The sequence below is a fragment of the Ammodytes marinus genome (genome assembly GCF_949987685.1).
Source record: "Ammodytes marinus genome assembly, chromosome: 21".
Lineage (NCBI taxonomy): Eukaryota > Metazoa > Chordata > Actinopteri > Uranoscopiformes > Ammodytidae > Ammodytes > Ammodytes marinus.
The window spans coordinates 24,054,007-24,079,937 of NC_137225.1; the positions used below are offsets into that span (position 1 = coordinate 24,054,007).

Sequence of the window (25,931 nt, forward strand, 5' to 3'; positions counted from 1 at the left end):
CACAGATGATCGTGTCCCCAGTTTTCATAACTCCAGTTGTACTTTCAGTGAACCCTCTTGCTCTCAATCCATAGCCAAGACTATTGCTGGTCCGCCATGTCAACAAGTCAGACCTGCAGTTTTCCAGGACTCAACTGTCTGCACTGAAGGAAGCAGAGCACAAGATGCATTTGAGCAGTTATCTTTGCAGTCTGATAGTGAGGATGGAGGTGACAGTGACGCCATGATGGAAATGGAGGCATCTGTTACAGCCATGAACTACCCAGTCGCTTACACCCTGCCGGCCCACATTACCTTCTCAAGCTTCTCGTCAGATTCTGATTTTAGTGAAAGGAACTCCAGCTGTTTGCCTCGTTCTCAAAGCAGTCCTTCACTGATTCTACCATCTGCACAGAACCAGACCTTCACTAGAGCAAATAGCCTACCTGACATGCTGTTAAAGACCATCTTTGAGGAGTTTACACCTGATATCACACTTGATGTAAATGATGAGACCTACATGTTCCAGTGCTTCCAACCAGGCCTGTACCAGTGCAGTGTGACAGGCCTGGTGTTCCACATGGAGGGAGAAGGGGACGTGGTTTACAGGGTTGTCCCTTGGGACAGGAGGCAACTGGCCCAACATCAGAAGCGGCCTGCAGGACCCCTGTTTGACATCGAGTGTCTGCAGGAGTCTGTGTGTCAGCTTCATCTCCCACACTGTGAGATCCGCTCCACAGGTGGATGTGAATTCTTGTCAGTTGCTCATGTGAATGACGAGGGCATTGAGTTCATCGCCCCTCATAAGATAACAGAAACCCATGTTGTTATAAACATCACAGGGTTTTCTGCTCATGGAAACGTCAAGGACGAGGACTCGCCACCCGACCCGGTCCGAGCGCTGGTCCTGCTGTTCTACAAACCCCCAGAAGATCCCGATCCAGAATCCATCCTGAATGTGCTGTTGCTCCCGAGGAACGTGGTGCTTCAGCATGTGCTGCGCATCAGGAAGAAATTAGTTGGAGATGAGAACTACATAGAAACATCTCCACACTGTAAACTGCACCCAAAGCAGGAATACACACTGTCCACTTTCCCTGAAGACGACTTGATTCTAGTTCAACCAACAGAAGCAGAGTTTGACTCTGACAACTACGACAACTACTTTCCATCATTCCAAGTGAGTTTAGAGAAAGTCATGAAACATATCAAGCTGTTTTTGAGACACACCGACAGCTCCAAGAGTGTCTGGGAAAGAAAAGTTTGTCTTTCATCCACTGGAGGGAAAAGGTCGTGTGGGCAAAGCGCTCTGAATCTCTCTCCAGAGAAGAAGCTGTTTGAGATAAGGAGCAGCTTCATCGATGGCATATCTGGACCTGTTCTCAAGAGTCTGCTGGACAAACTGTTTGAGAAAAAGGTGATAAATGAGTCAGAGAGGGAGTCAGCGGACGAGACGCAAAACAGAGGAGACAAAGCTCGTTGTGTCATCGACACGGTGAGAAAGAAAGGTGAAGCTGCGAGTAAAGAGATGATCGAGTTTCTCTGTGAGTTAGACTCCTTCCTATGTGAACATCTTGGATTGATCTGAAGCTAAAGGAACCGGTGCTACATACAGTTTACGTGCAACCTGCCCAGTAACATTCATACTAATGTGTTACATAATATTTAAAGGTCACCTATTCATTCTTTTTCATGGTTAGTCAACATTAATATGGGTCCCCAGTGGGTCTAGAGATTCCAAAAGTATGTCCAGTATGCTCTGCTATTAGGCAAAATGCACTTTTAGATTCAGGGCCAACCAGATCAGACAGGGCTTTTTTTTTGGAAGGCAGGGCTAAAAAGAAAATTCAGCAATGGCACTGTTACAAAGGTTTTTTTGGACACTACACCATTAAGGCAGTATCTAGTAGGAACCCAAATAACAATTCTGAACCTGGAAATGAGCAGAATACTTGACCTTTAAATTCTCATAAAACATTTAATGCGCTGTTGTGAACGGAAACCTAAAGAGAGCAGATGGCAGCTGGATGGTTAAATTTGGTTTCCTGTTGATGCTGTTCAAACTAGTTCATCGTCTTCTGAGAATCACCATCCAATGTTTGTTTTTTTTCAGAATGACCATGAGCGTAAATGAGGTTTAGAGACTACTGGGCTCAAATCACTTCCTGTAACATGTTGCCACTTATTTTTAAACTCAATGTGACATTTACAGTTAGTGTTGGAGGTTGACCTTTAGAAGTGGTGATCATGTTGTTTCGATCCCCCTTCCCCCCCCCCCCCCCCTTTTTGTATTATTATTATTTTTGGGCTTTCTTGCTTTTACTAGACAGTTTTGGAGAGACAGAGAGGACATGGGGCAGAGAGGTGATTGACATGCAGAGAAAGATGTTTCCATACTTGCTCAAACTTGATTTGGTTTACTTTTTTGCTGTCCTTCCTCCTCCTTTGTATTAATTAAGTGTCTCATGTACAGTGTATTGTTTGCTCATTGATTATAAAAGGCAGCTGACTTTGATGTAACTGTTTGCTTACAGAAAAAACAAAAAAATCATACATTTCCCCATAGAAAGCATTTTTACAGACTTATTTTTGTATGTATGTTTTTCATTGCTTATGAGAAGAAATATATCAATATGAAATGTGATATTCCCTGATTGTACTTGTAACCTTTAGGGGGTCTTAATTTTCCACTTTGTCCATATACGGGATGTATGACAGTTATCTTATTTTTTATATTCCGTTTTACTAATATCAATTTATTTTTGCATACTTTCATGTCCTTAACTGTAGAATATTGTTTTTGTGTATCTTGTATTTCCAATGGCCCTGAATGTAACATGATTACATTGTCGAGCTGTCAATCAATGGCTGTCTTGCAGAGGCGGGGTTTAATAAACTTGGATACCCTTGCAGTCTGGCCACAGGAACTCATTCATCGAAGTTTATTTTCAAGTAAGTTTTCATAAACAAGGAATTCCCCATCCGTGCATTCGAAAAAACAGAACGTGTGTTTTTCAGCTCAAAAAGAGCCCATGTGATAACTTAAAGGTGAAGTAAGCGGTTTATTTATGTTAATATAAGTGTTAATTCGCTCTTTATTCATACAGTGATCACTTACATAATGTGCGCGTTTCATAAAGCCGATCTCAGCTGCTCTGCATGTAATCGGCAAATAAACATAGTGGAGGATCCCAAATTTTTTATCCAATCACAAGAGAGAACGCTATAAACCGACACCCGTCTCACTCATGGTCTCACTGCCGGTGCACGCCAGAGCAACAGATGGGTGAATGTTTATGCGCCTACAATGGCAGAGCAGGTAAAAATCCTTCCCAATGTCTGTTTTGATGGTTTTTATCATGTTTTATCACACTTACGGATCTAAGATGATGCTAGATAACTCGCTGCTTGAAGACCGCAGTGCATTAATGTGGTGACATAGGGACGAGCGAGGGGACTGCTAACTGCAGTAACTGACAGGAAGTTAGCTAAAAGAACCATTCCGCTTACAGCTCCTTTAAGGAGCACAGTGAAAATGTATCAAACATGTGATTTGTTAATTAAGATGAATTTAAAACACAGAGAAACAACCATTTATAATATTTTAATCTGCATCACTTTGAACAACAAAATCCCTGTAAACTTTACAAAATCAGCACCTGTCATCGGAGGAAAAAACTTAAGTGGTCCTTGTTCATGAAGAATGGGAGAGAAAAAAAAACAGCGTATGCGTGCGTCTGAAACGATAAATTAACCTGCAGTTTTTAGACTTTAGACTGGGCGCGGTACTCAAAAAAACTCAAATCTTAAACAATGGAGAGAAATCACTGGTTTGGTTTTTGAAAATGCTGTGAGGAACTTTCAGTTTGTGTTAATTCTAGCGGCCCCCTTTGGACAAAAGCAAAGGCATTTCAGAAAAACAATATAAAAATTCTTTGCTCTGATGATCTCGTTTGCTGTTTCATGTTATTTACGATCATCAGAAGAAAAATTAGACCGTTTCAGAAATATTTAAAAGTTCCTTGTAGCACCTTTTTGGGGGTGGGGGTCTTAACGCTTACTCTTCCGTTTACTTTACTGGTTTGTTTCTTAGCGGCTCGAATTTTTTATTCTGTTACCCAACCCGCCATTTTATGAGTCTTTTAGAGGCTCATTTCAATCAGCAAACAGTTAATTATTCGTGTTTCAAACAAAACAAAAAAACAGGATTCCTACACATTTCAGCCAGAAATATTTCACACTTTTCAGTCTCTCCAGATACATCATATTAACCATTTTTTCATGCACAAAAATGTCACTAACTCTAAAACGTTTAAGATGTGTATGAGATGAGTACAATGGAGTATGAGGGCCACATTGAGGAAATAAATATTTATAAAAAATCACGAGATATATTACAATAACGTCTTAATTATATAAGAAAAGTCTAAATTGTTATTTTTTTTAGATTTTTTTTGGTAATTTTACTAGATTTTTTAATTTATTTTACAAAAATCAATTTGTATTTTTTTTCCCTCTTTATGGCCTTAATACTCCATCGTAAGGAGAGAAAGATAGAAGCACCAGATTTCAGCTTTTTCAAAAACACTGACATTTTTAATCTACAAACGTCACCGCATCATAACAATAGACGCACCTTTGTGAAGTTTGTCATAAATTACAGGTGTAGACAGTTAGAAGAAGCTCAAAAAAAATATCCCAAAATAACATAAAAATCAGCTGGTATTGCTTCAAGTTTGGCCAGACGTTCAGGCCTAAAGAGAGAGTGTTTTTTTTTAAGCACCAGAAGAATTCACATCAGAAAATAGAAATTATTCGAAGCGTGATTGTTGGTTCATTGTTATAAAGTTGGAATCATATTTTCAGAATGATTGGATTTGACATCGCGTGAGAGAGAGAGAGGCAGTGCTTTCCTAAAAACTTTTTCTTCGTCTTTTTCATGCAGACAGTTTAAATTCAGACACTCAAAAATCTACAGACAGGACATTTGAGTGTTTTAACAGACTCAAGGCACAGCAGAGAGAGATAGAGGGAGGAAGGGAGGGAGGGAGAGAGAGAGAAAGGGAGAGAAAGAGAGAGGGGGAAAGAGAGCTAGGGGGAGAGATAGGGAGAGAGACTAAGGGAGAGAGAGAAAGAGAGGATGTGAGAAAGAGAGAGGAAGAGAGAAATAGAGAGGGAGTCAAACTTCAGTTACAAACATTACACAGAAAGATTCACCGTTGCAGAGAAATGACAGGAGAGTAGGAATGAAAGCCTTCGTTGGGATCAGTGAATGGTTTTGGTTTGAGTTTGGTGAAATCGTTACCAAGGTACGACTTCAAAACAAACAAAAAAATAATAATAATACATTGACAAAAATGTTTCAAGGAGTTTTCTGTTGTTTTTCGTCGCTGTGAAGGTCAGTGCCGGTTCCTGTGTTTTTAACTTTAGCACCTGAAGCCGAGGCAACGTTATAAAGCAGCGTCAACAACAATGAAAAAAGTGTTTTGCATTAACAATCTTTATGCGCTCTTTAGAAAGCTTAGGCGAACTTTCAGTTTGTGTTCATTCTTGCACCCATTTGGACAAAAGCGGTAGTGCTTTTACCACGCCAGCTGTTGTTCCTGGGTGAGCGTAAACCTATGACAAAGGTATTTTACTATATAAAAATAGCTTTCTTTGCAGTGATGGTATTGTTTGCAGAGGAAAAATTAGACAGCTTCAGAAATATCTAAAAGTTTCTCGTAGCACCTTTAAAAGGTAAGAATGATCATGTGAGATCTCTTTGCTGGTGTTTTTTTCTTCATCTATTTAAAGAGCACCCTTAAATTTAAGTAACAGCCTGAATGCCCCTTCTGATACACCCTCAATTAACAATCAACTTACACAGACAAAAGCTTCATAATTTCGGTCACTTTTCTTTTCTTCAAATCAAAACATTTGAAAACAAGATCTTTGCTTGTTCAATTTTTTTGTTTTTGACGCTTTTTTTATCTTTACAAACAAAATGTCGTCGATGTGTTGACGCTGCTTTGTGAACGGCCTCTAGTTTTACAGACAGATGTGACACAGAGGAGTGTGTGGCCGGTTCATTACACACATACAAACACACACACACACACACACAGACACACACACACTACAAACAGTGGGTGTGTGAAAGCGGCTCCTTTTGGTCCCTGAAGAAGTAATGTTTTTTTTTTTTCATGTTTGGAGATTTTTTGTTTTGTTTGTTTTTTAAACTACAAAGTCAGTGAGTGAGTGTGTGTGTGATCGGCACCTTTCAAGGAAGCGAAGATTTACAAATCTCAACACTCGACAGAAGAGGAAGATTTCAGCACAGAAGAACAACAGAGAAAAAGATAGGGAAAGTTTTGAAGGAAAAAAACAGTCAACGGTATCCAAATTCGGCTTCAAATTTTCCCATTTTTTTTTTTCTTTTTCCTGAAGCTTTCGAGCGTTTGAACAATTGTGGGATTTCCTGAAGTGAACGTGTGTGTGTGTGTGTGTGTGTGTGTGTGTGTGTGTGTGTGTGTGTGTGTGTGTGTGTGTGTGTGTGTGTGTGTGTGTGTGTGTGTGTGTGTGAGAAAGGCCTTTGTGAAGGTAGAAGTCAGAATCAGGCCATCTCCGACTCCCGCTCGATTCCCACGTATTTCAGAGCATCAGCCTGACTGTACCTGAAGACACACACAAACAGAAAGATATTTACCGTGTTAAATAAATAAAGAACTAAAAAGCCAAAAGTTATATGAATGTGTCACTCAAATGCCCAGGGCCATAATGGCGTTATATTAATGTGAGACGCTTTTGTAAATTAATTAAAAAAAAAAAAATGTTAGGCTGAGTTTTTAAATTGCAACGTCAAAAAGAAAAGAAAAAAAAGAAAAACCTACATGTATAAGTTTTTTTAAGGAGTTTAAGATCTTAAAAGATTGATGGAAGACATTTAAACCAATAGAAGTCTTATTTTAGAGCAACTTTTAAATAGTTTTAGGTTCAGAATCAGAAGAAAAACACAATTTTCTTTCACATTTACTGTGAATAATTTTTTTTCTCAATGAATCTTTCAGTCACTACTGACCTGTAGTCGAAGAAGAGTTCCTCTCCGGTCTGAATCGCTCTCTTTGCAAAGATTCCTATCCGGTGATCCCCGTTCACCATCATCACTGTAACGCAAACAGGAGTTAGTGAGCACATCAACAAAACACACACACACGTTTGTACGGCTATACTTGTGAGGACATTCATTGACATATTCATCCCCATAACCCTAACCATCTAAACTAAATGCCTGCCTAACCCCAACCCTTACACTAACCCTAACATAAACCTAATTCATACCTAAACCTTAAAACCTAGTGTTAACCCTCAAACAGCCCTTTAAAGGCCTGTCCCAAAGGGGGAACCGGACAAAATATCCTCACTTTCCAAAAATGTCCGCACTCATAAGGTTCAGATCTCAAATGGGTCCTAACAAAATAGTTGTATAAGTACTAGTACACACACACACACACACTCCTGTTATTACCTTTTGCATAGCAGTTGGGATTGACTGAATGGTTGGCAAAGCGGATCTTGTTTCCTTTCCTCGTCGCATCAACAACAAAGTCTTTAGAGACAAAAAAAAACACATTAAGATTATTTTTTTTTGCATCAGATTAATGATCATTAAAAAATAAGTTAGTGGGTGGGTGAGTGAGTGAGTGAGTGTTTGTGTGAGTGAGTGTTTGTGTGAGTGAGTGAGTGAGTGAGTGAGTGAGTGAGTGAGTGAGTGAGTGAGTTTTTACCGTTGTTGAGATTGAAGAGGAAGCTGCACATGTATTTGTCGTAGACTTTCCCTCTGCGGTCGGCTTCATCCTGAGAGATTATCTGCAAAACACGACAAAAACCCAAACAATGTCTTTAACAAGACTTTACTAATCCTTATACTTCCATTTTTCACTGTAATTGCATCAGACTGTTTGGTGCATATCATTTGATTTAAATATAATAATATTCTAATATCATACTGATTTTTTATTCTTTTTTTTTTTGTTGCATTTTTATGCTTTATTGATAGTGTAGAGACAGAGTTGAAATGGGGTAGAGAGGGGAGTGACATGCAGAGGACGACCGCGGGCTGGAATCGAACCCGGGTCCGCTGCTGGCCGAGGCCCATGGGGGGGGGGACGCCTTACCAACTGAGCTAAGGGCACCCCTATTATTCCAATTTTTATTATTAATTGACAAAGACAATTAATCAATAGACAGTGACTCTCACCTCTCCACAGTATTCAGAGATGAACTCATTTTTCTGCACCGGCTCTTTGATGAAGATTCCCCAACCGGCGACATCAGACGGAGCCAGCAGCAGGTGCTAAAGAAGGAGATTAGAACAAGTTGAGCTTTTATTCTGAAAATACACCAGGTTTACTAACATTAGGACTATTTGGTTGATTGGAATTTGTATTTCAAACATGTAAAAGAAAAGCTGAAATTGTCATAAAGAAGATAATGATGTTACACAAAATGGAAAGCATAACTGTGTGTGTGTGTGTGTGTGTGTGTGTGTGTGTGTGTGTGTGTGTGTGTGTGTGTGCATTACTATATACATGAAATCAAATGTTGTGAAATCAAATAAAGATTGTCAAAGTAATATTTTTTCCCCCTATTCACCTGCAGTGTCTCGCCTTCAAAATAAAACTAAAAATATTTTCTCCTTAGAGTATTTCATGTGTGTATTTATCATGTGATTTCTAGCCTTCTTGAATATGAAGTGTGTGTATTATGTGTATTTATCATGTCTAACCTTCTTGGCGCCCCTCTGAATGGAGCAGTTCTTGCAGGAGACGTTCTTGCTGTCCCAATGCTCTGCTGCCCCACAGGTGAGACACAGGTCCGGGTCACACTCCCGCACCGCCAGGTAGCACGGGCACTGCTTGGTGTTACACTGGGCTTTGCACCGGCAACCAGGGAAACGGTTCTGGCCTGGAAAGACACACACACACACACACACACACACACACACACACACAGACAGACAGACAGACAGACAGACAGACAGACAGACAGACAGACAGACAGACAGACAGACAGACAGACAGACAGACAGACAGACAGACAGACAGACAGACAGACAGACAGACAGACAGACAGACAGAGGCACACAGTTTAGTAGATGGAGTCTATCAGTGATTCTGGAAAAATGTCGCCTCATTGTTCCCTAACTGTGTGGTTTGATAGACAGCTTAGGCTTTGTAAACGGATATGTAAACAAAGGGGGCCCTCCGTAGCTAACAACATACCAGTTAACACAACTGTGGGCCCTGCATTAGGTGTGTGAGTGAGTGAGTGAGTGAGTGAGTGAGTGAGTGAGTGAGTGAGTGAGTGAGTGAGTGAGTGAGTGAGTGAGTGAGTGAGTGAGTGAGTGAGTGAGTGAGTGAGTGAGTGAGTGAGTGAGTGAGTGAGTGAGTGAGTGAGTGAGTGAGTGAGTGAGTGAGTGAGTGAGTTTCTCTTACACTCTGAGCTGCATTGGCAAAACTTCTCACAGAAGTTCTGCGCGGTCACGCAGGGACACGATGAGTCACAGGGCTGCCGCGGGTGGTCACATGGCTGGTAGTTATACACGTGATTGGACGAGCCATCTGTTAGGGGATCGGAAGAAAGTCAAATTAACCCTGCGTTCCAAATGGCATATTCTTTTTCTCTTTTCTACATCTGTCCATAACAATAATCTAGTTAGGATGTAGTAGGGACATACTTTTACTTATTTCTTTCATCATAACATGGCTCCTTGATCTTGCCTCTTGCTTTTATAATCATATATCACATAATAGTTACCTTTCTTGAGCTATAACTTCCTCCACTGTGTGAAAAAAATGTAATGTCTCACACACACACACACACACACACCTTTCTTGAGCTGTATCTTCACACACACACACAGACAGACAGACAGACAGACAGACAGACAGAAACACACACACACACACCTTTCTTGAGCTGTATCTTCCTGCAGTGTGTGGCCCACAGTCTGTGTTTCCTCTTCTTCTTCCTCGGCGGTGTGTCCTCGTCCTCAGCCGGAGCGCGGGCGATGATCGACGATTCCTTCACTCTGAACTCGTAAACCTGAAACGGACAAACAGTCACTCAAAGTTAAATTTAAGGCTTTTAAATGCAACTTAAAATGCCACTGTGTCCATCAAAACACCTTTCTAACCTTCCCACCCCCCCAGGCACACAGAAATGGACATAAGCTGGGGATTACCCTGCTTTCCAATTCACATTCTTTTTACTATGATACATTACTAAAACATGTTGAGGAGCTACTTCAAAAATAGAATTGGATGTATTGTGGCATCCGGGTATTTTTGGCATGTTTTGGGACATCATAAATCATTTTCTGGTGTACTAAATATTATGCAAGTACGGGGTAGTGGCGAAGTGGGTAGGGTGGACGACCACACAACTACAGGGTCGGTGGTTCGATCCCCCGTCTCCCCGCCACATGTCCAAGTGTCCCTGGGCAAAGAGACACAGAACCCTGAATTGCTCTAGATAGTTTCCCTGCTATCAGTGTATGAATGTGTGTTGGAATGGTAACAGGTCTCCCTTGAAAAATAATCTGTGGTCTTAATGGGATTTACCTGTATTAATAAAAGGTTTAAATTGGAACGCAGGGTAAGATATGTGTATAAGCCGGCTCACCTGTCTGCATGTCTTGGTGCCGATCAGTTGAGCGATGGCGCAGTAGTTGTCGTAATACGTCCCGATGAGAACCCTAAAGAGAGAAGCTTCTGCGCCGCTCCAATCCACCGCCTCGGCCTCTCCGCTCAGTTTCATCTTCACCGGAGTCACACACCGAGAGTTCCCCTCTGTGCAAAACACACAGAATAATATTAGGATTAATAGTAGGTACGAGGAACTTTTATTTTTTATTTTGTTATTTATTGGGTTATTACAAGAACACAAACAAGGAACAGCTGTCTCCGGGTTCTGCACAAAAAAAAAACAATAAATAAATAAAAAAACAATAAAAAAACAGCGACTAAATAAAGTTAGGAACACACAAATCAGTCCTGGGGTACAAGGAACTTTTAATTATTTCTGAAACAGTCTAATTTTTCCTCTGATGATCATAAATTACATGTAACAGCAAACGAGACCATCAGTTTAAAGAATGCTATTTTTATACAGTTTTTCTTAATGTCTTTGTCATGGGTTATACGCTCAACCAGGAACAACAGCTGGCGTAGTAAAAACACTACCGCTTTTGTCCAAAAGGTGGCACTAGAATTAACACAAATTAAAAGTTCCTTGTAGTGGTAGTTGTTTTTGAATTTCCCCCTAAGAATCAATACAATTTTAAGGAACCAGGGACTAAATATTTATTATTCATGTTCCAGATGGCAAAAACAATCCCTTTTCTCAGCACACACACACACACACACACACACACACACACACAGGCACTTTGAACTAATCAAAGCTGTTCTACACGTCTGTTTTCAAAGCTGTCAAATTCAAATTAAGTGTTAATGTGAAATGTATTATTTTAATCATGTTTACCATTGTAGAAGCATGGTTTGCTTTTTTTTTTAAAAACAACTTTTTCTACACACTCTCACAAACTCATTCACACACACACACACACACACACACACACACACACACACACACACACAGACACACACACACACACACGTACCTGAGCTGCATGAGTTTTCGTCCTTCTTGTCGTCATCATCTTTGTCGTTCTCCCTCTCGTCTTCTTTGCTTCCCTCGCGGTCGCTGTCTGTGTCTTTGGTTTCCGAGGAGACGGTGGTCGGCGTTCCCGGGCGACTGTTGCTATTGCTGTTGGGCTGTCGTCCGCGGCGACGGCCAACAGGGCGTTTTGAAGGGGTCTTCGGTCGCTCTGCAACAACGGCCGCCGCCGGGATGATGTCACTCACCATTGCGTCCTGAGGAATCTAGAACATGACATCAGCGGAAATTATTGAATATTCTATCAGGTTACATTTCCTGGTATTTTTATTCCCTGTACATATAGTTTAGATAAAATGAACCCTGCTATGATATTAAATGAATTTTTAAGTGTGTGTGTGTGTGTGTGTTATATATACACTATTACATACCTATTTAATTGACTCACCTGCACTTGGTACATGTAGCAGTCGAGGCCGCAGGGTTTAGTGTCCACCAGATTCTCCAGGTTCTTGCGTTTGTAAGTGTTTGGAGTCGCATGGAAAGCTGCAAGGAGAAGACATTAAGTTCAGTGAGAGTGAGTGAGTGAGTGTGTGAGCGTGCAAGTTTATTTGTGAGTGAGTGTGTGTCAGAGAGAGCAAGATAGTGCAAGTGTGTGAGAAAGTGAGTGAGAGTGTGTGTGTGGGGTGCTTGTGTGTGAATCAATGAGTGTGTGTCTTTGAGTGAGAATATGCAGAGAGAGAGAGAGAGAGAAAGAGAGAGAGAGAGAGAGAGAGAGAATTTGTGCGAGATAGTAAGTGTGAGTGATTTTCGTGTGTGTGTGTGTGTGTGTGTGTGTGTGTGTGTGTGTGTGTGTGTGTGTGTGTACTAACGGTGGAGGAAGCAGTCGTATTTGAAGCAGCGTCTGCAGAACAGTGTGTGGAATGAGTGGAGACTCTGTTCCCGCTGAACCGACTTGGCGTTCGGGCCGTCGATGTTTGGCGTGCACTCGGGCGGCAACGCACCCGGCAACTGCTGCTCTGTCAACTCCTTATACCTGACACACACACACACACACACACACACACACACACACACACACACACACACACACACACACACACAGAGGCAGAGACACACACACACACAGGCAGAGAGACACAGACACACACGTTTTAATAAATATGCAAATCATTCTAATGATTATGGAAAGTTTAGTTGATGTAAGTGCTTTAGATGTTGAGATTTTTGATTTAGAGTATTGAATTATTTTTTTTAAACTAAAGTTGAGATAATGTCCGTTAAAGACAGACAGACAGACAGACACCTTAGTGTTATGGAAGATAGACAGACAGACACTCACTTCTCTTTGAGCTCCTCGGTGGAGCCTTTGTCTGGGAACATGGAGGAGATCGCCTCAAAGATCTTGTCAGAGGGAAACTTCTTAGTGCCGTCATTGGCATTGCTGGTTCGACCTGGAGAACACACACACACACACACACACACACACACACACACACACACACTTTACATCAGGCCTCAAACTCACCTTTCTTTAAAGAAGCTACGAGGAACTTTTAAATATTTCTGAAACCATTAAATTTTTCCTCTGATGATCATAAATGACACGTAACAGCAAACGAGACCATCAGTGCAAAGAGTGCTATTTTTATATAGTTTTTCTTAATGCCTTTGCCATGGGGTATACGCTCACCCAGGAACAACTGCTGGCTGGGGTAGTTAAAACGCTACCGCTTTTGTCCAAAGGGGGGCGCTAGAACACAAACTAAAAGTTCCTGAAAGGCAACTCGGACCATATAATTTCATTGTATGACTGAGAACATGTTTCCTTTGGTGCATATGACAATAAACACTTTGAATCTTGAATTGAATCTATAAATAAATATGAATGAATGAATGGTAAATGGACTTGACTTATATAGCGCCTTCTAGCCGATTTTCTCAGCCCCAAAGCGCTTTACATATCTTACCACATTCACCCATTCATACTCACACTCATACACCGATGGCAGTAGCTGCCATGCAAGGCGCTCTCTGAACCATCGGGAGCAATTTGGGGTTCAGTGTCTTGCTCAGGGACACTTCGACATGTGGCGGGGAGACGGGGGATCGAACCTCCGACCCTGCACTCCAGAGGCGATCTCTCTACCCACTTTGCCACTGCCGCCCACTGCCGTATGAATGAATGAATAAATAAATAACTGATGCCTCTATGATGGACTTACTGTCGTTGTTAACGGGAGCGTCTTTGCGTGTCTCCTCCGCCGGCTCTTTAGTTTCACACACCTCCATCTTCTCCACTTTGAACTCGGGCTCCTCTTCCTCCTCCTCTTCCTCGTTGTCACTGTACTGAGACATCGCGCTGACCAGCTCCACGAATATCTCGTCATTTATGAAACCGCATTCTGGAAAAAACACAATGTAGACGTAGATTAGAAACATTTACAAGTAGCTACTGAAATACGGAGGAAATGCAATTTTGGTGTGAAAGCTATTTGTCATATTTTGTATTATGGTGTATTTCCATTTAATTTGAATTCAGAGACAGATGTTCATTGTTGGTGTTTTTTTTTGGGGGGGGGGGGGCTTTTTGACCCAAAATTGAAACAAAAAAGTAATAAAATACAGAGGAAATATTTGACATGCTGGCTAATAGAGTTCTCTAGTACTTCATATGTGGATAAAATGTGTTATGAGATTTCAGGGAAAGCAGAGAAGTTTAAACAGATATGTCAGCCTTTCCTGGACTATATAACAGTACTGAAGGGACCTACATGACACCTCGTTGACTTTTTATTTTCTGCTAAACTTTTGCCTTTAGTTTAAACTATGTCCTTAGAAACCTAGAGTAGAGTACGCCATGTTGGTTGTTTGTTCTGTCTTTGTGTTCACTATTTCAGTTGTGTGTTTGTGTTCTTTAGAAAAAAAAAAAAAAAAAAAAAATACATAAGGAAGATTTGGTCCATTTGCCCTAATTTTCCTTGGCCAATCAAATATGTGCAAGTAAGATTTGTCTGCATATCATTTGGCTATAGGGAGGGTAATATGAACACTCACATTTTTGCTGTAATAACTTTCCATACTTACATACGCAACATCTTGCCTTTAAAAACTTTGGGAGCTGGTGAGAAACAGCATTTCATTTCATTCTGTTTGCAGGTACTCATTGGAATGACAATAAAGTTAATCTTGAATCTTGTTCGATAGTCTTATAAAATGGTGTGCAGTCTGGTGTTGTCGGGAAAGCTTTTAAATTTAGTAATCCACTACTGGAATTCCTGAATCACAAAACTATATAAAAATAGCATTCTTTCTTTGCACTGATGGGCTCCTTTGCTGTTACATGTAATTTATGATCATTATGAGGAAAAATTAGACTGTTTCATAAATATTTAAAAGTTCCTTGTAGCACCTTTAAATTTAAGACTTACTAACACTTTATTAAAGCCACAAAAAACAACCTTGTTCCCACGACTATACAGGAGTTCTTATGTACATTTAATAATAATAATATATTGTATTTATAAAGCGTTTTTAAAAGGAACTGAAAAATGCTTAAAAAGAATACGTCACCCATACGGAACCGGATGTTCTATCATTATAAAATCGCTATTATAATATAATGAATGAGGTTTTTCTTCCCTCAGTCTTCCCTTGGCCCAGCTGTCCTGTTAATCCTAACCCTAAATTTTTCCCATGCGTGATGTCAAACATGGTAAAATGTAGGGTTAGACAGTGAGACCATACAACACTCTTTCTGCCTTTTCTCAGGCTAGGATGAACCGATTTCTAACATGTTTGCACATTTATGCTAGATAGGATCTCAGGAGTTCAATACAGCTTCATATATTCCACCGATGAAGTAGGCCTTTAACCCTCTGTGTGCCCGCTGACCCTCACCTCTGTCTCCGTGGACTTTCCCATCGTAGTTCTTTATCAGTTCTTCTATGAAGGTTCCATCCTGGTCCAGAATCTCGTCGCCCATATAAGGGATGTTATGAAGCACCGTCTCATCCTCCACCTGATGCAAAACACAGTACACACATGTTTATCAAAGGTTGGATACAGTTTGTTTATCAAGGGACCTCACATTACACACACTTTAGTTTACAATGTCCCAAATTTAAAAGGTGCAGTGTGTAATATGACATCATCAAGAAAGTTCTACAAAGTTCTAGAATGCAACGCTCCCTGGGTAACCCCACCCCTTTTGAATAATAACAGAAGCTACAGTGGCCTTCAAGGACAAGAACAATTCTACATTTTAAACAATGCACCTGATGACATTCCAACTATGACACTTTCAAGATGGCGGCACTAGGCCTTGGTCCAAAATATGCAGAAATATGGACATATATGAGACCCTTTCTAAGGAAAAAAATAATAATTCAAAAAATGTTTTCAGCTATTATGCACTAAATTAAATGTACTTATGGATATTATAATTACTTTCTACAAAATCTGCTAGGAAATAAAACCCAAAATTCTACACACTGCAGGTTTAAGGCACCATTGTTTCACTTCTACAGGATTTACTGTTTTTAAATGACTCAAATGTATCATCCTGTGATGCCAATAGCTGCTAGTTTACCATATTTGTCTTATTCCTCACCTGATGTCAAATTGAATTGGTTGGCTTTGTCATGGGAACGCTCACCCAGGAAAAACAGCTGGCGTATTAAAAACACTACCGCTTTTGTCTTATAAAGTGAGCGATACATTTATGTTAATATAAGTGTTAAATCGCTCTATATTCATACAGTGATCACTTATATAGTGTGCGCGTTTCATAACACAGGTCTCAAGTCACCCGCTCTGCATGTAATCGGCAAATTAACTTCTCGTGTATCCCACAACCTGATATGATATCCAATCAGAAGAGAGAACGCTACAAACCGGCACCCGTCTCTCTGCCGGTGCACGCCAGAGCGACAGATGGGTGAATGTTTACGTGTCTACAATGACGGAGCAGGTAAAAATCCTTCCTAATGTCTGTTTTGACGGTTTTTAATCCTGTTTTATCGCACTTACGGATCTGCGATGACGCTAGATAACTCGCTGCTTGCAGACATCAAGCAGTGCATTAATGTGGTGACGAGGGAGGGGACTGCCCCTGACAGGACTAGCTTAAAGAAGCATTTCCCTTACTGAACCTTTAAAAGGGGGCCACTAGAATTAACACAGACTAAAAGTTCCTCGGAGCACCTTAAAGGGGCACTGTGTAATATGACATCATCAAGAAAGTTCTAGAATGCAACACTCCCTGGGTAACCCCAACCCTTTTGAATAATAACAGAAGCTACAGTGGCCTTCAAGGACAAGAACAATTCTAAATTCTAAACAATGCACCTGATGACATTCCAAAAACATGGATGCCTCCATAAGACCTGCCTGCTCAATGTACAAAATGTAATATTAATATTTGTAATTCTCGGCTCAGGAGGATAATTAAGATTATTGGCAGAGGTGATTTTACACCAATGAGGGCATATTTATGAATGACGATATTGATTTTAGCTAATAAATTACTTAAAATGTTACACAGTGTCCCTTTAAAGCTCATATTAAGCTGCTACATGTTGATACACACCATGAAGTTCTGCTGCAGTGGGGACCAGGAGTACATGACGGGGACCGAGGCCACAGCGTTGAGTGTCTTCAGGGGGATGACCTGTCGCGGGTACTCAGAGAATCCACTGTCCACCGTGCACTACAAACACAGACAGACAGACAGACAGACAGACAGACAGACAGACACACACAGGGAAAACAGAAGGGAAAATAGCCGTAGTCATTTTTTAATTCATTCAACCTTTGTTTATACTTGAGAGATTACTGGGGGAGTTTGGGACCCTAATTTCCAATGGCGTCGAGTCAAACAAACAAATGCAAAGCAAAAACTACAACACAGTCACAATGTACAGTACAATGCAAATACATCAAATACACAACAAGCTGATAAAGAGACAAAACCATTGAAACATTTTAGACAGTGATGTATGTAGAATGGCTGAAATGAAAATGACTTATTATCTTTTTAATCTTATCTGATTAAGTCGGAATCACTTTCACTGGGGGCGTTTGTGTTGTACTAGTTAGATCGCTCACTCTCAAGTCATTCCCCTCTCTAGCCCCATTTCATCTCTCTCTCTCTCTTTCTCTCCACACTATCAAATAAAGCTTGAAAAATTAAAATGCTAAAAACAACAAAAATTAACTAATTCACTGCTATGTTTTCTACATGTTAAGTTAAGGATGAAACAAAGCTTGAGAATGCAACAAAAAAAAAATATCTAAAAAAAAAAAATGGCTGCAATGAAAACTCACTAATCTTTTTAAGAAACACTTTTTTTTTTTTCAACCTTTATTTCTACAGGTAAATCCCATTGAGACCGAAGACTCTTTTACAAGGGAGACCTGTTTTCCTTCCCCACGTTACCATTCACACACACATTCATACACCGATAGCAGGCTAACTATCGACATTCACACGAGGCAAGGTGGGTGAAGTGTCTTGCCCAAGGACACAACAACTATGACACAGGTGGCAGGGCGGGGATCGAACCTCCAACCCTTTGATCATCAGCCGACCCGCTCTACCACCTGAGCCACAGTCGCCCCCTTTTAATGCTATGTTTTGTTTTCTACATGTTAGTTGTAATGATGAAATGTTGAACTCACGCTCACCTCTCGGGTGCCTCGTAGCGACCCCACAGACGTCATGATGTGGACCGGCTGGATGCGTCTGGTCCGAGACTCCTGGTTCAAAATGTCCGTCCGCTCCATGATCTTCTGACGGTTTGTGTTGAACATACTCTGGAAAAGTTAGAAGAAAAAAATTTAAAAATAATTTGTATTCATTCATTCAATTCATTTGTATTTAATAAGCACCTTTTAAACCAAAGTTACAAAGTGCTTTACATAGATGATCAAAATTGTAGACAAAATCTAAGCAAAAACTTTAATGACAAATAAAGAAAATACAAGATCCATTTGAAAAGATGTTGATTGTTCGCAACATGATCTTCTGTAAAAAAAAATACTGAAAAACGAGGCGTGAAGTTTTTGTGTTTTTTTTTAAACTATGCACAAAGTATGTAAAAGCAACTGCCAAGAAATGTCTAGTCAACACCCAAATATATCAACACTGATTCCATATGTGTAAGTCCTCTTGTGTAATTAATTTGTTTTAAATATGTAAAGATATGCATTTATTAGACTAAACTGTAACGTGTATTTATCTAGTGTAGGCCTACATGTTGTATTTCTATGGTGTTTTGACTTTAGGACATTGCCCATTGACAACAAGCGAAGGGACTACTGATGAAAACTAGCCTTTTAACGAACCCGGGTGCTTTTACATGTCGTCTAAAGAATGTTAATTCATGCACACTGTCCCTTTAAAATAAAAACTAATTTAAAAACAAAACTAAAACATTACTGCCTTGTTTAGTGGCTGTCATGTGAGATCAATTATGCTTAAAAGTAGGTTTAACAGCCAGATTGCGCCTCCTCTCCATCTGGACAATTTAAAAACATTTCAGATACTTTAACATGGACATTTTCACACACCACCTGTTAAGGGACTGGAATAATGGTTGTGTCATTTTACTTGGGTGTTTTGCCTATTTGTTGAAGTTTTTTTAATGGTATCTTTTAAGATATTAACGTGCCAGGGACTACAGGTACAAAATAGCCTGTATGGCTAAATCTGGCACATTTACATGGTGGAATCTGGTGCTCATGTTTATTAAAGGAATACTTCACCCATACGGAACCAGCTTTCGATCATTATAAAATCACTATTATAATATAATGAATGAGGTTTTTCTTTCCTCAGTCTTCCCTTGGACCAGCTGTCCTGTTAATCCTGACCCTTACTGTGATGTCACAGTAAGGAAAATGTAGGGTTAGACAGTGAGACCATAAAACACTCTTTCTGCCTTTTCTCAGGCTAGGATGATCCGATTTAAAAAAAAATTGCACATTTATACTACATAGGATCTCCGAGTTCAATACACCTTAATATTCCAACCGGTGAAGTAGGCCTTTAATGTGGACTATCCCTTCTAAATGAAGAAATCTAAAAGATATTTCACAAATCTATTAACTGCATCTAGACTCACTCTGACCTATCTAACTCTAAGGTGCCCTAGGTGTGTTTTTAACCGCCTGAAGAGGAAGTTAAAAATGTAAAGCAAGACTTCAAAGAAAACAAACCACTGCTGATGTAAAGAGGAAATTACAGTACGAGCAAGTTGGCAGGCAAACCGACATTTCCTGTTGCTACTTTATATGGGTGGAGTCAGTGATTCTGGAGAACGCTCGTTTGTCAAAATCACTTTGTCAAAATCAGTGAATATCTCAACCGCGATCCACAAAAAATCCAGTGTTAAGATGCAGCAAAGGCTCTGTAAATGGGCATGTAAACAAAAAGGGGCCTACTGTAGCTAGCAACATGCCCGTTTACAGAGCCTAGGCTGTGTATTAACACTGGATTTTTTCTGAGAGCAGATACTACACAGAGCATTGTGGTGAAGTTTGTTTTCACATGTCTTAAATCTACATTTCTAAAAATCTACACACACACACACACACACACACACACACACACACACACACACACACACACACACACACACACACACACACACACACACACACACACACACACACACACACACACACACACACACACACACACACACACACACACACACACACACACACACACACACACACACACACACACACACACCTATATTTAGTTGAGCAATGCATTTTGCTGTTGCCAAGGTTAGCGTGGGTCAGTAGGGAGACAATGGTACACAAGCTAACCAGCAATCTGTTGTATTTTCAAAGGCAGGAAGGAGAGGAATAAACAAACCATATAAATGATAACTTTCTCTGTAATTATGCTCTACACAAGAAACAGATGCAGACCTACAATTATGAGTGTGTGTGTGTCTGTGTGTGAATGTGTGTGTGAGTCTGTCTCTCTGTGGGTGTGTCTGTATGTTTGTGTATCAGTGCGAGACTGTTTCTGTGTGTCTGAGCATCTGTGTGTGCGTGCATGCGTCTGTCTGTGCACATGTCTGCAGGGTTCAACATAACTTTTTTTTCCTACTGGCCCGCCGGGCCAGTGGATCCGAGTTTTACTGGCCCCTTGTATATTTTCACTGGCCCTGCACACACTTTTTTTTTCTTCATAATTTAGTGTCAATAATTATAATACCTGTATTAGAAAAATAAAGAAAGATAACCAGATCTAAAGGGAATATCTATTCTGTAACAGTATAGATATTCCCTTTAGATTTGGTTATTTTTCTTTTAGTTAATTATATGAAATGTTGATATTGCTCATACACATAATATAAAACCAGGCAAACATATTGAATTAGAAGCCTACAACTGAAAGTATGTTGAAAGAGTCGGCCAGTATTTTAAAGTCCAGTAGTTTGAAGGTTGTTTTTATTCTTGAATTTGGGCAGTTTAATGAATAGTTCACCTGCAGAAGTCATGTTCAAACATAAAAAATAAATAAGAGATGAAGGTCTGATCATTCTTTGTGGTGTGGTAGGCTGTTTTTATTACTTTCTCTATATGCATTAGGGATGTGAATGTGTCGACCGAATGACCGGTTTTCCACTTTCGCTCAAGTTGACTTTAAAAATAGAATAGAAATCCGAAAATCAGTGGGTTATGCCGTTTTTTTAATGGGAGATTTCACCGTGTATGTGAGTTCACGTCTGGTCGTGAGCGCGCTGCAGGAGTGTCACTTCTCCATGAAGTGTCAGCTTCACATAAGAGTCCGGTGTGGGACCATTTTTTCAAACTATTGATAAAAAACAATGCAGTGCAAAATATGCAGCATAAGTTAAACGCTCGTCTAAGACTATGACGTTAAATCACCTTAGAAACACACAATGCCTTCGTCCGATCACAGCAGCGTTTCACCGTGTGATCTCGCCAGCGAGTGAGCCGCCGCGCAGATGAACTGTGGTTTGTGGCTAAAATAATAACCGGGGATATTCTCCACGTTAGCGATTTCAATGGGAAAGACTTCCGCGATCTGATTGAATGTCTCGAGCCTGAAAACACAGTGCCAAACTGCGCGACTATAGGAACTGTACAGTGAGCGGAGTCCCTCCGTTCGTTTCTGTCTACAACCGACACAATCACCGGAGACGCATTCACAGCGTTTAAATAACGCCTCTCATTTGTATTACCATTGGGGCTTGGATGCAAATATTGTAACATTACGGCGGCAGATAAAGGAAAAGCGCAGTTATCATTTTCTGCGCCTCAACCTCTGCTGTGGGAAGAAAGAAAGGGGGCAGAGTAAGTCGATTGATTTGTCGACTCGCAGGCGGACGGTAGGCAGCTCTGCCAACGGTGCCTGTCAAAACGCCCACGCATCGGTTGTCCACTGGCCTTTCATTAAAAAATATATTTTATATTAGGTTTATTATATTGAGTCTTAAATAAACACTGCTTTCATTACGACTCAGAACACGCATTTCAATGAACCATGATGTAGTCTACAAAAAGATACTGAACTGTGATTGGCCAGTCACTGGCCCGGGCGGGACAGTGACTGGCCAATCAACTTGCCCTGCATATGATTTTACTGGCCCCGGGCCATCGGGCTATACGTTATGTCGAACCCTGGTCTGTATGTGTCTGTCTGTACAAACCGTATAAAAGCAGACCTAACATTGGGGCGACTGTGTCTCAGTTGGTAGAGCGGGTCGGCCAATGATCAAAGGGTTGGAGGTTCGATCCCCGCCCTGCCACCTGTGTCATAGTTGTTGTGTCCTTGGGCGAGACACTTCACCCACCTTGCCTCGTGTGAATGTCAATAGTGAGCCTGCTATCGGTGTATGAATGTGTGTGTGAATGGTAACGTGGGAAAGGAAAACAGGTCTCCCTTGCAAAAGAGTCTTCGGACTCAATGGGATTTACCTGTAGAAATAAAAGGTAAAAAAAAAAAAGCAAAAAAAAGCAAAAAAAAAAAAAAAAAGCTGGAGGCAGCTATTCTGGAGAACGCTTGTTGTCAAAATCGATGAAAATCTCCTCACAATTGGCTATCTGTCCGTACTTGGTGTGCGCTGAAAAAATAGCCAGTGTTAATACACAGCCTAGGCTCTGTAAACAGGTAAGTAAACATTGGACTACGTAAACAAAAGGAGCCCAGCACAGCTAGAAACATGCCAGTTTACAGAGTCTAGGCTGTGTATTCTATAACCATCAGCGCACACACGGTACATACAGGTAGCAGATTGGGAGGAGATATTATTCACTGATTTTTGCAACAAGCATTCTCCAGAATCCACCTTAAAAAAAATTGTTTTCATCTCTGCTTGCCTTTTTAATATGCACCTGTCTTTCAGCTGACTTTTGCAAATGTAGTTGTCGTAGTGTGAATGTCTGTGTCTGTGTGTGTGTGTGTGTGTGTGTGTGTGAGGCTGTGTCTATCTGTATGTCTGTGTGTCAGTCTGTCTGTGTGTGTTTGTGTCTGTCTGTGTGTAAATTGTCTGTCCGTCCGTGTGTGTCTCTCCGTCTGTCTGTCTCTCTGTCTGTCTGTCCGTCCATGTGTGTCCGTCTTTCTGTCTCTTTGTGTCTGTCTGTCTGTCTGCATCTCTCCGTATGTGTGTCTCTCTGTCTGTCTCTCATCTCCGTCTGTCTGTATGTGTCTCTCTGTGCATCTCTGTCTGTCTGTCAATGTCTTTCTGTCTGTCTCTCTGTCTGTCTCTCATCTCTGTCTGTCTGTCTGCATCTCTCTGTCTGTCTGTCAATGTATTTCTGTCTGTCTCTCTGTCATCTCGGTCTGTCTGTCTGTACAAACCTTGACCTCGTCGGCCCGTCTGAAGCGTTTATTCTGCCTCAGCCTCATGTATTCAGACTTCACCCGTTTCTTCCAGAAGGCCGGACCCTTCTCCGAGCGCTTTCCTGTCAGCACCATGATCCACCTGACAAGATACAAAAAAAAAATATATATATATATCTAAATATTTTTCATTTCATTTAACTTTTATTTATCCTCGAGAGACCAATTGAGGGGTGACCCTCATTTACAATGATGTCGAGTTCAAAACAAATTCAAAGGAAAAACAACAATACATAAACAATATTCAACGCAAAAACATCAAATACACAATATAAATATAGGGGTTTTTACTGCATAGAAACATTTTTGATGCCCCCCCCCCTTAAAAAAAAATAAAAATTTCAGTGCAAAGGGTAAATCACCAGCGCCAAAATGATAAAAATTTAATAAAAAAAATAATAATAATAATAATAATACAAATTTCAGAAAAATGTGCTTATACACCAACAGACCCCTTTGTAAAGCGCGTTGGGTCAGTGAAGAACCAGGGGAAAGCGCTATATAAGTGGAGTCCATTTACAATTTACCATTTGAATGTGTAACTTGGCAATGCACCTCATTCTTGATGCAAAAACTTTCAAGGTCTATATTGTTTATCTTAAACTGACAAACGTTTAGATATTTGAAGGAACAATGCACATCAACTTCAAATTCTCCCTCTATTCTTAGTTTACAGTTCACTCTGCCATATATTTTTATTGTTTATAACGTTCAAAACAAAAACAAAAAAAAGTTGGGTCTCTGGCGGATGGACTAGGATTTGACATGGTGACCAAATATGGCACTACACCCCCGGCGCGCTAGCTAACAGTTGGTTTCAGTTTGAACAAAGACAGACGGGGGCGTTTTAAATAGACGAAAACGGCAATGACAGCTTGTCTTACCTGTACAGATAACTCAGTCCTCATCCAACGAATTGATTCGGGATCAATATATCGAAGAACACTGGCAAAAAAAAAGTCGTTCTTTGTGTTTGGGGATTAGCTTTAGCGTTAGCTCGGCGGCTAGCTCACAGTTAGCACCGGCTTCAAGTAGACAGAAAAAAAGCGGCCGTTTGCTCCCAATTTGGTTCAAACCTCGCTCTGTTTGTGGACTGGAATCTCGCCGTTTATATCCCAACCTTCCCGTGAAATAATTTGTCCAATATTTTTATTAATATTTCCGCCTCGGCACACGTTACGGACCAAACCGCTCACTACTGCTGCAGTCTAGATTCTAAGAGGCGCCAAACGCTCTGGGCCAATGACAGACGCGGATGTTAGAGCGTTTCAGTATGCTGTCACGCTATTGGTCGAGGTTGTGTGGAGGACGCCAGCCAATGAGATTCAGAGCTCCGCCACGGCCATGTGGACAGGTTCCCTTTGTTCTCTCACGTGTCAACAGAATAAAAACCAAAACACTAAATATGTTATTTGACACCGAAACAATTAACAACCACACTTCATATTTTGTTTTCTACCAGTGTCCCCTGTCACATTCATGCGCGGGAACTAAAACGATTTAATATATATATATATATATTTTTTATTATATATACTTTATTTATTTTACCTTAATTAATTATATATATTTTTTAATCCTATTTTATTTAGTTTTTCTCTGTTCCCCTGTCACATTCATGTCTTTGAACTAAATATGTTTAATAGGAAGACTTATACTCTTATAACTTTTTTTTTTGTATTTCATATACTTTATTTATTTATTTAAATTTATATATTAATTGTTGTCCTATTTAATTCCTGTTTTCTCTGTTCATTATATGTTATCCTTGTAATTGTGTTTATTGTGTATGCTCGTCGTCACTGTAAATGAGGGAAACCAAAGTGTCTTTCGAGTGACAATAAAGGTTATAATAAAATTGATTGATTGATTAAAATGTATTTATATAGTCGGATACAACTCAAGATTCAACATAGTTCATTATACATGTGCACAACAGCCTACAGCAGCAGTCATTGGCAATTAAATAGGCTTACTCGATAAATAAAGACAGCCACAACACCTAAAAACTCAGAAATATTGTATTCGTGGAAATACAATTCTAAAATTTAGAAGCTTTTCTCTGAACTTTTGTCACATTCTTGGGTTAACATTGGCACACTCCTCCACAAACTATATTATATTTCTCATTATGAATTTACATTTTTCATAGGCCAATTAATATTCTTGACTTTGCAGTTTTTGCTTTTATACTCCTGATATTCTCCATGTTTTTTAATGCACAGATGGGGAATTCCTTGTTTATGAAAACTTACTTCATAATGAACTTAAATGAATGATTTTTCTTTGGCCGGTCTGTAAGGGCAAGGGTATCCAAGTTTATTTAGCCCCGCCTCTGCTACACAGCCATTGGTTGACGGCTCGACAACGTCATCATGTTGCGTTTAGGGCCATTGGAAAT

At 40.2% G+C, this 25,931-nt stretch overlaps 1 protein-coding gene across 2 annotated transcripts; it reads right to left on the minus strand.

Annotated features, from left to right (window-relative positions):
* Positions 1-3,568: 3,568 nt before the first annotated feature.
* On the minus strand, positions 3,569-24,731 carry ezh2 (enhancer of zeste 2 polycomb repressive complex 2 subunit). 2 transcript variants are annotated; one of them, XM_080050221.1, is made up of 19 exons: positions 24,415-24,731; positions 23,489-23,612; positions 18,328-18,456; positions 17,231-17,350; positions 15,541-15,661; positions 13,866-14,045; positions 12,983-13,094; positions 12,513-12,676; positions 12,089-12,186; positions 11,645-11,906; positions 10,645-10,811; positions 9,930-10,065; positions 9,456-9,581; positions 8,747-8,925; positions 8,219-8,314; positions 7,746-7,827; positions 7,487-7,567; positions 7,040-7,124; positions 3,569-6,635 (listed from the first exon to the last, which is right to left on the minus strand). In XM_080050221.1, the coding sequence occupies exons 2-19, from the start codon at positions 23,603-23,605 to the stop codon at positions 6,575-6,577; spliced, it is 2,316 nt and encodes a 771-aa protein (XP_079906347.1). In that variant the 5' UTR covers positions 23,606-23,612; positions 24,415-24,731; the 3' UTR covers positions 3,569-6,574. The 2 variants fall into 2 exon arrangements, with proteins under 2 accessions (XP_079906347.1, XP_079906346.1); XM_080050220.1 differs by having other exon boundaries at positions 18,322-18,456.
* Positions 24,732-25,931: the final 1,200 nt, after the last annotated feature.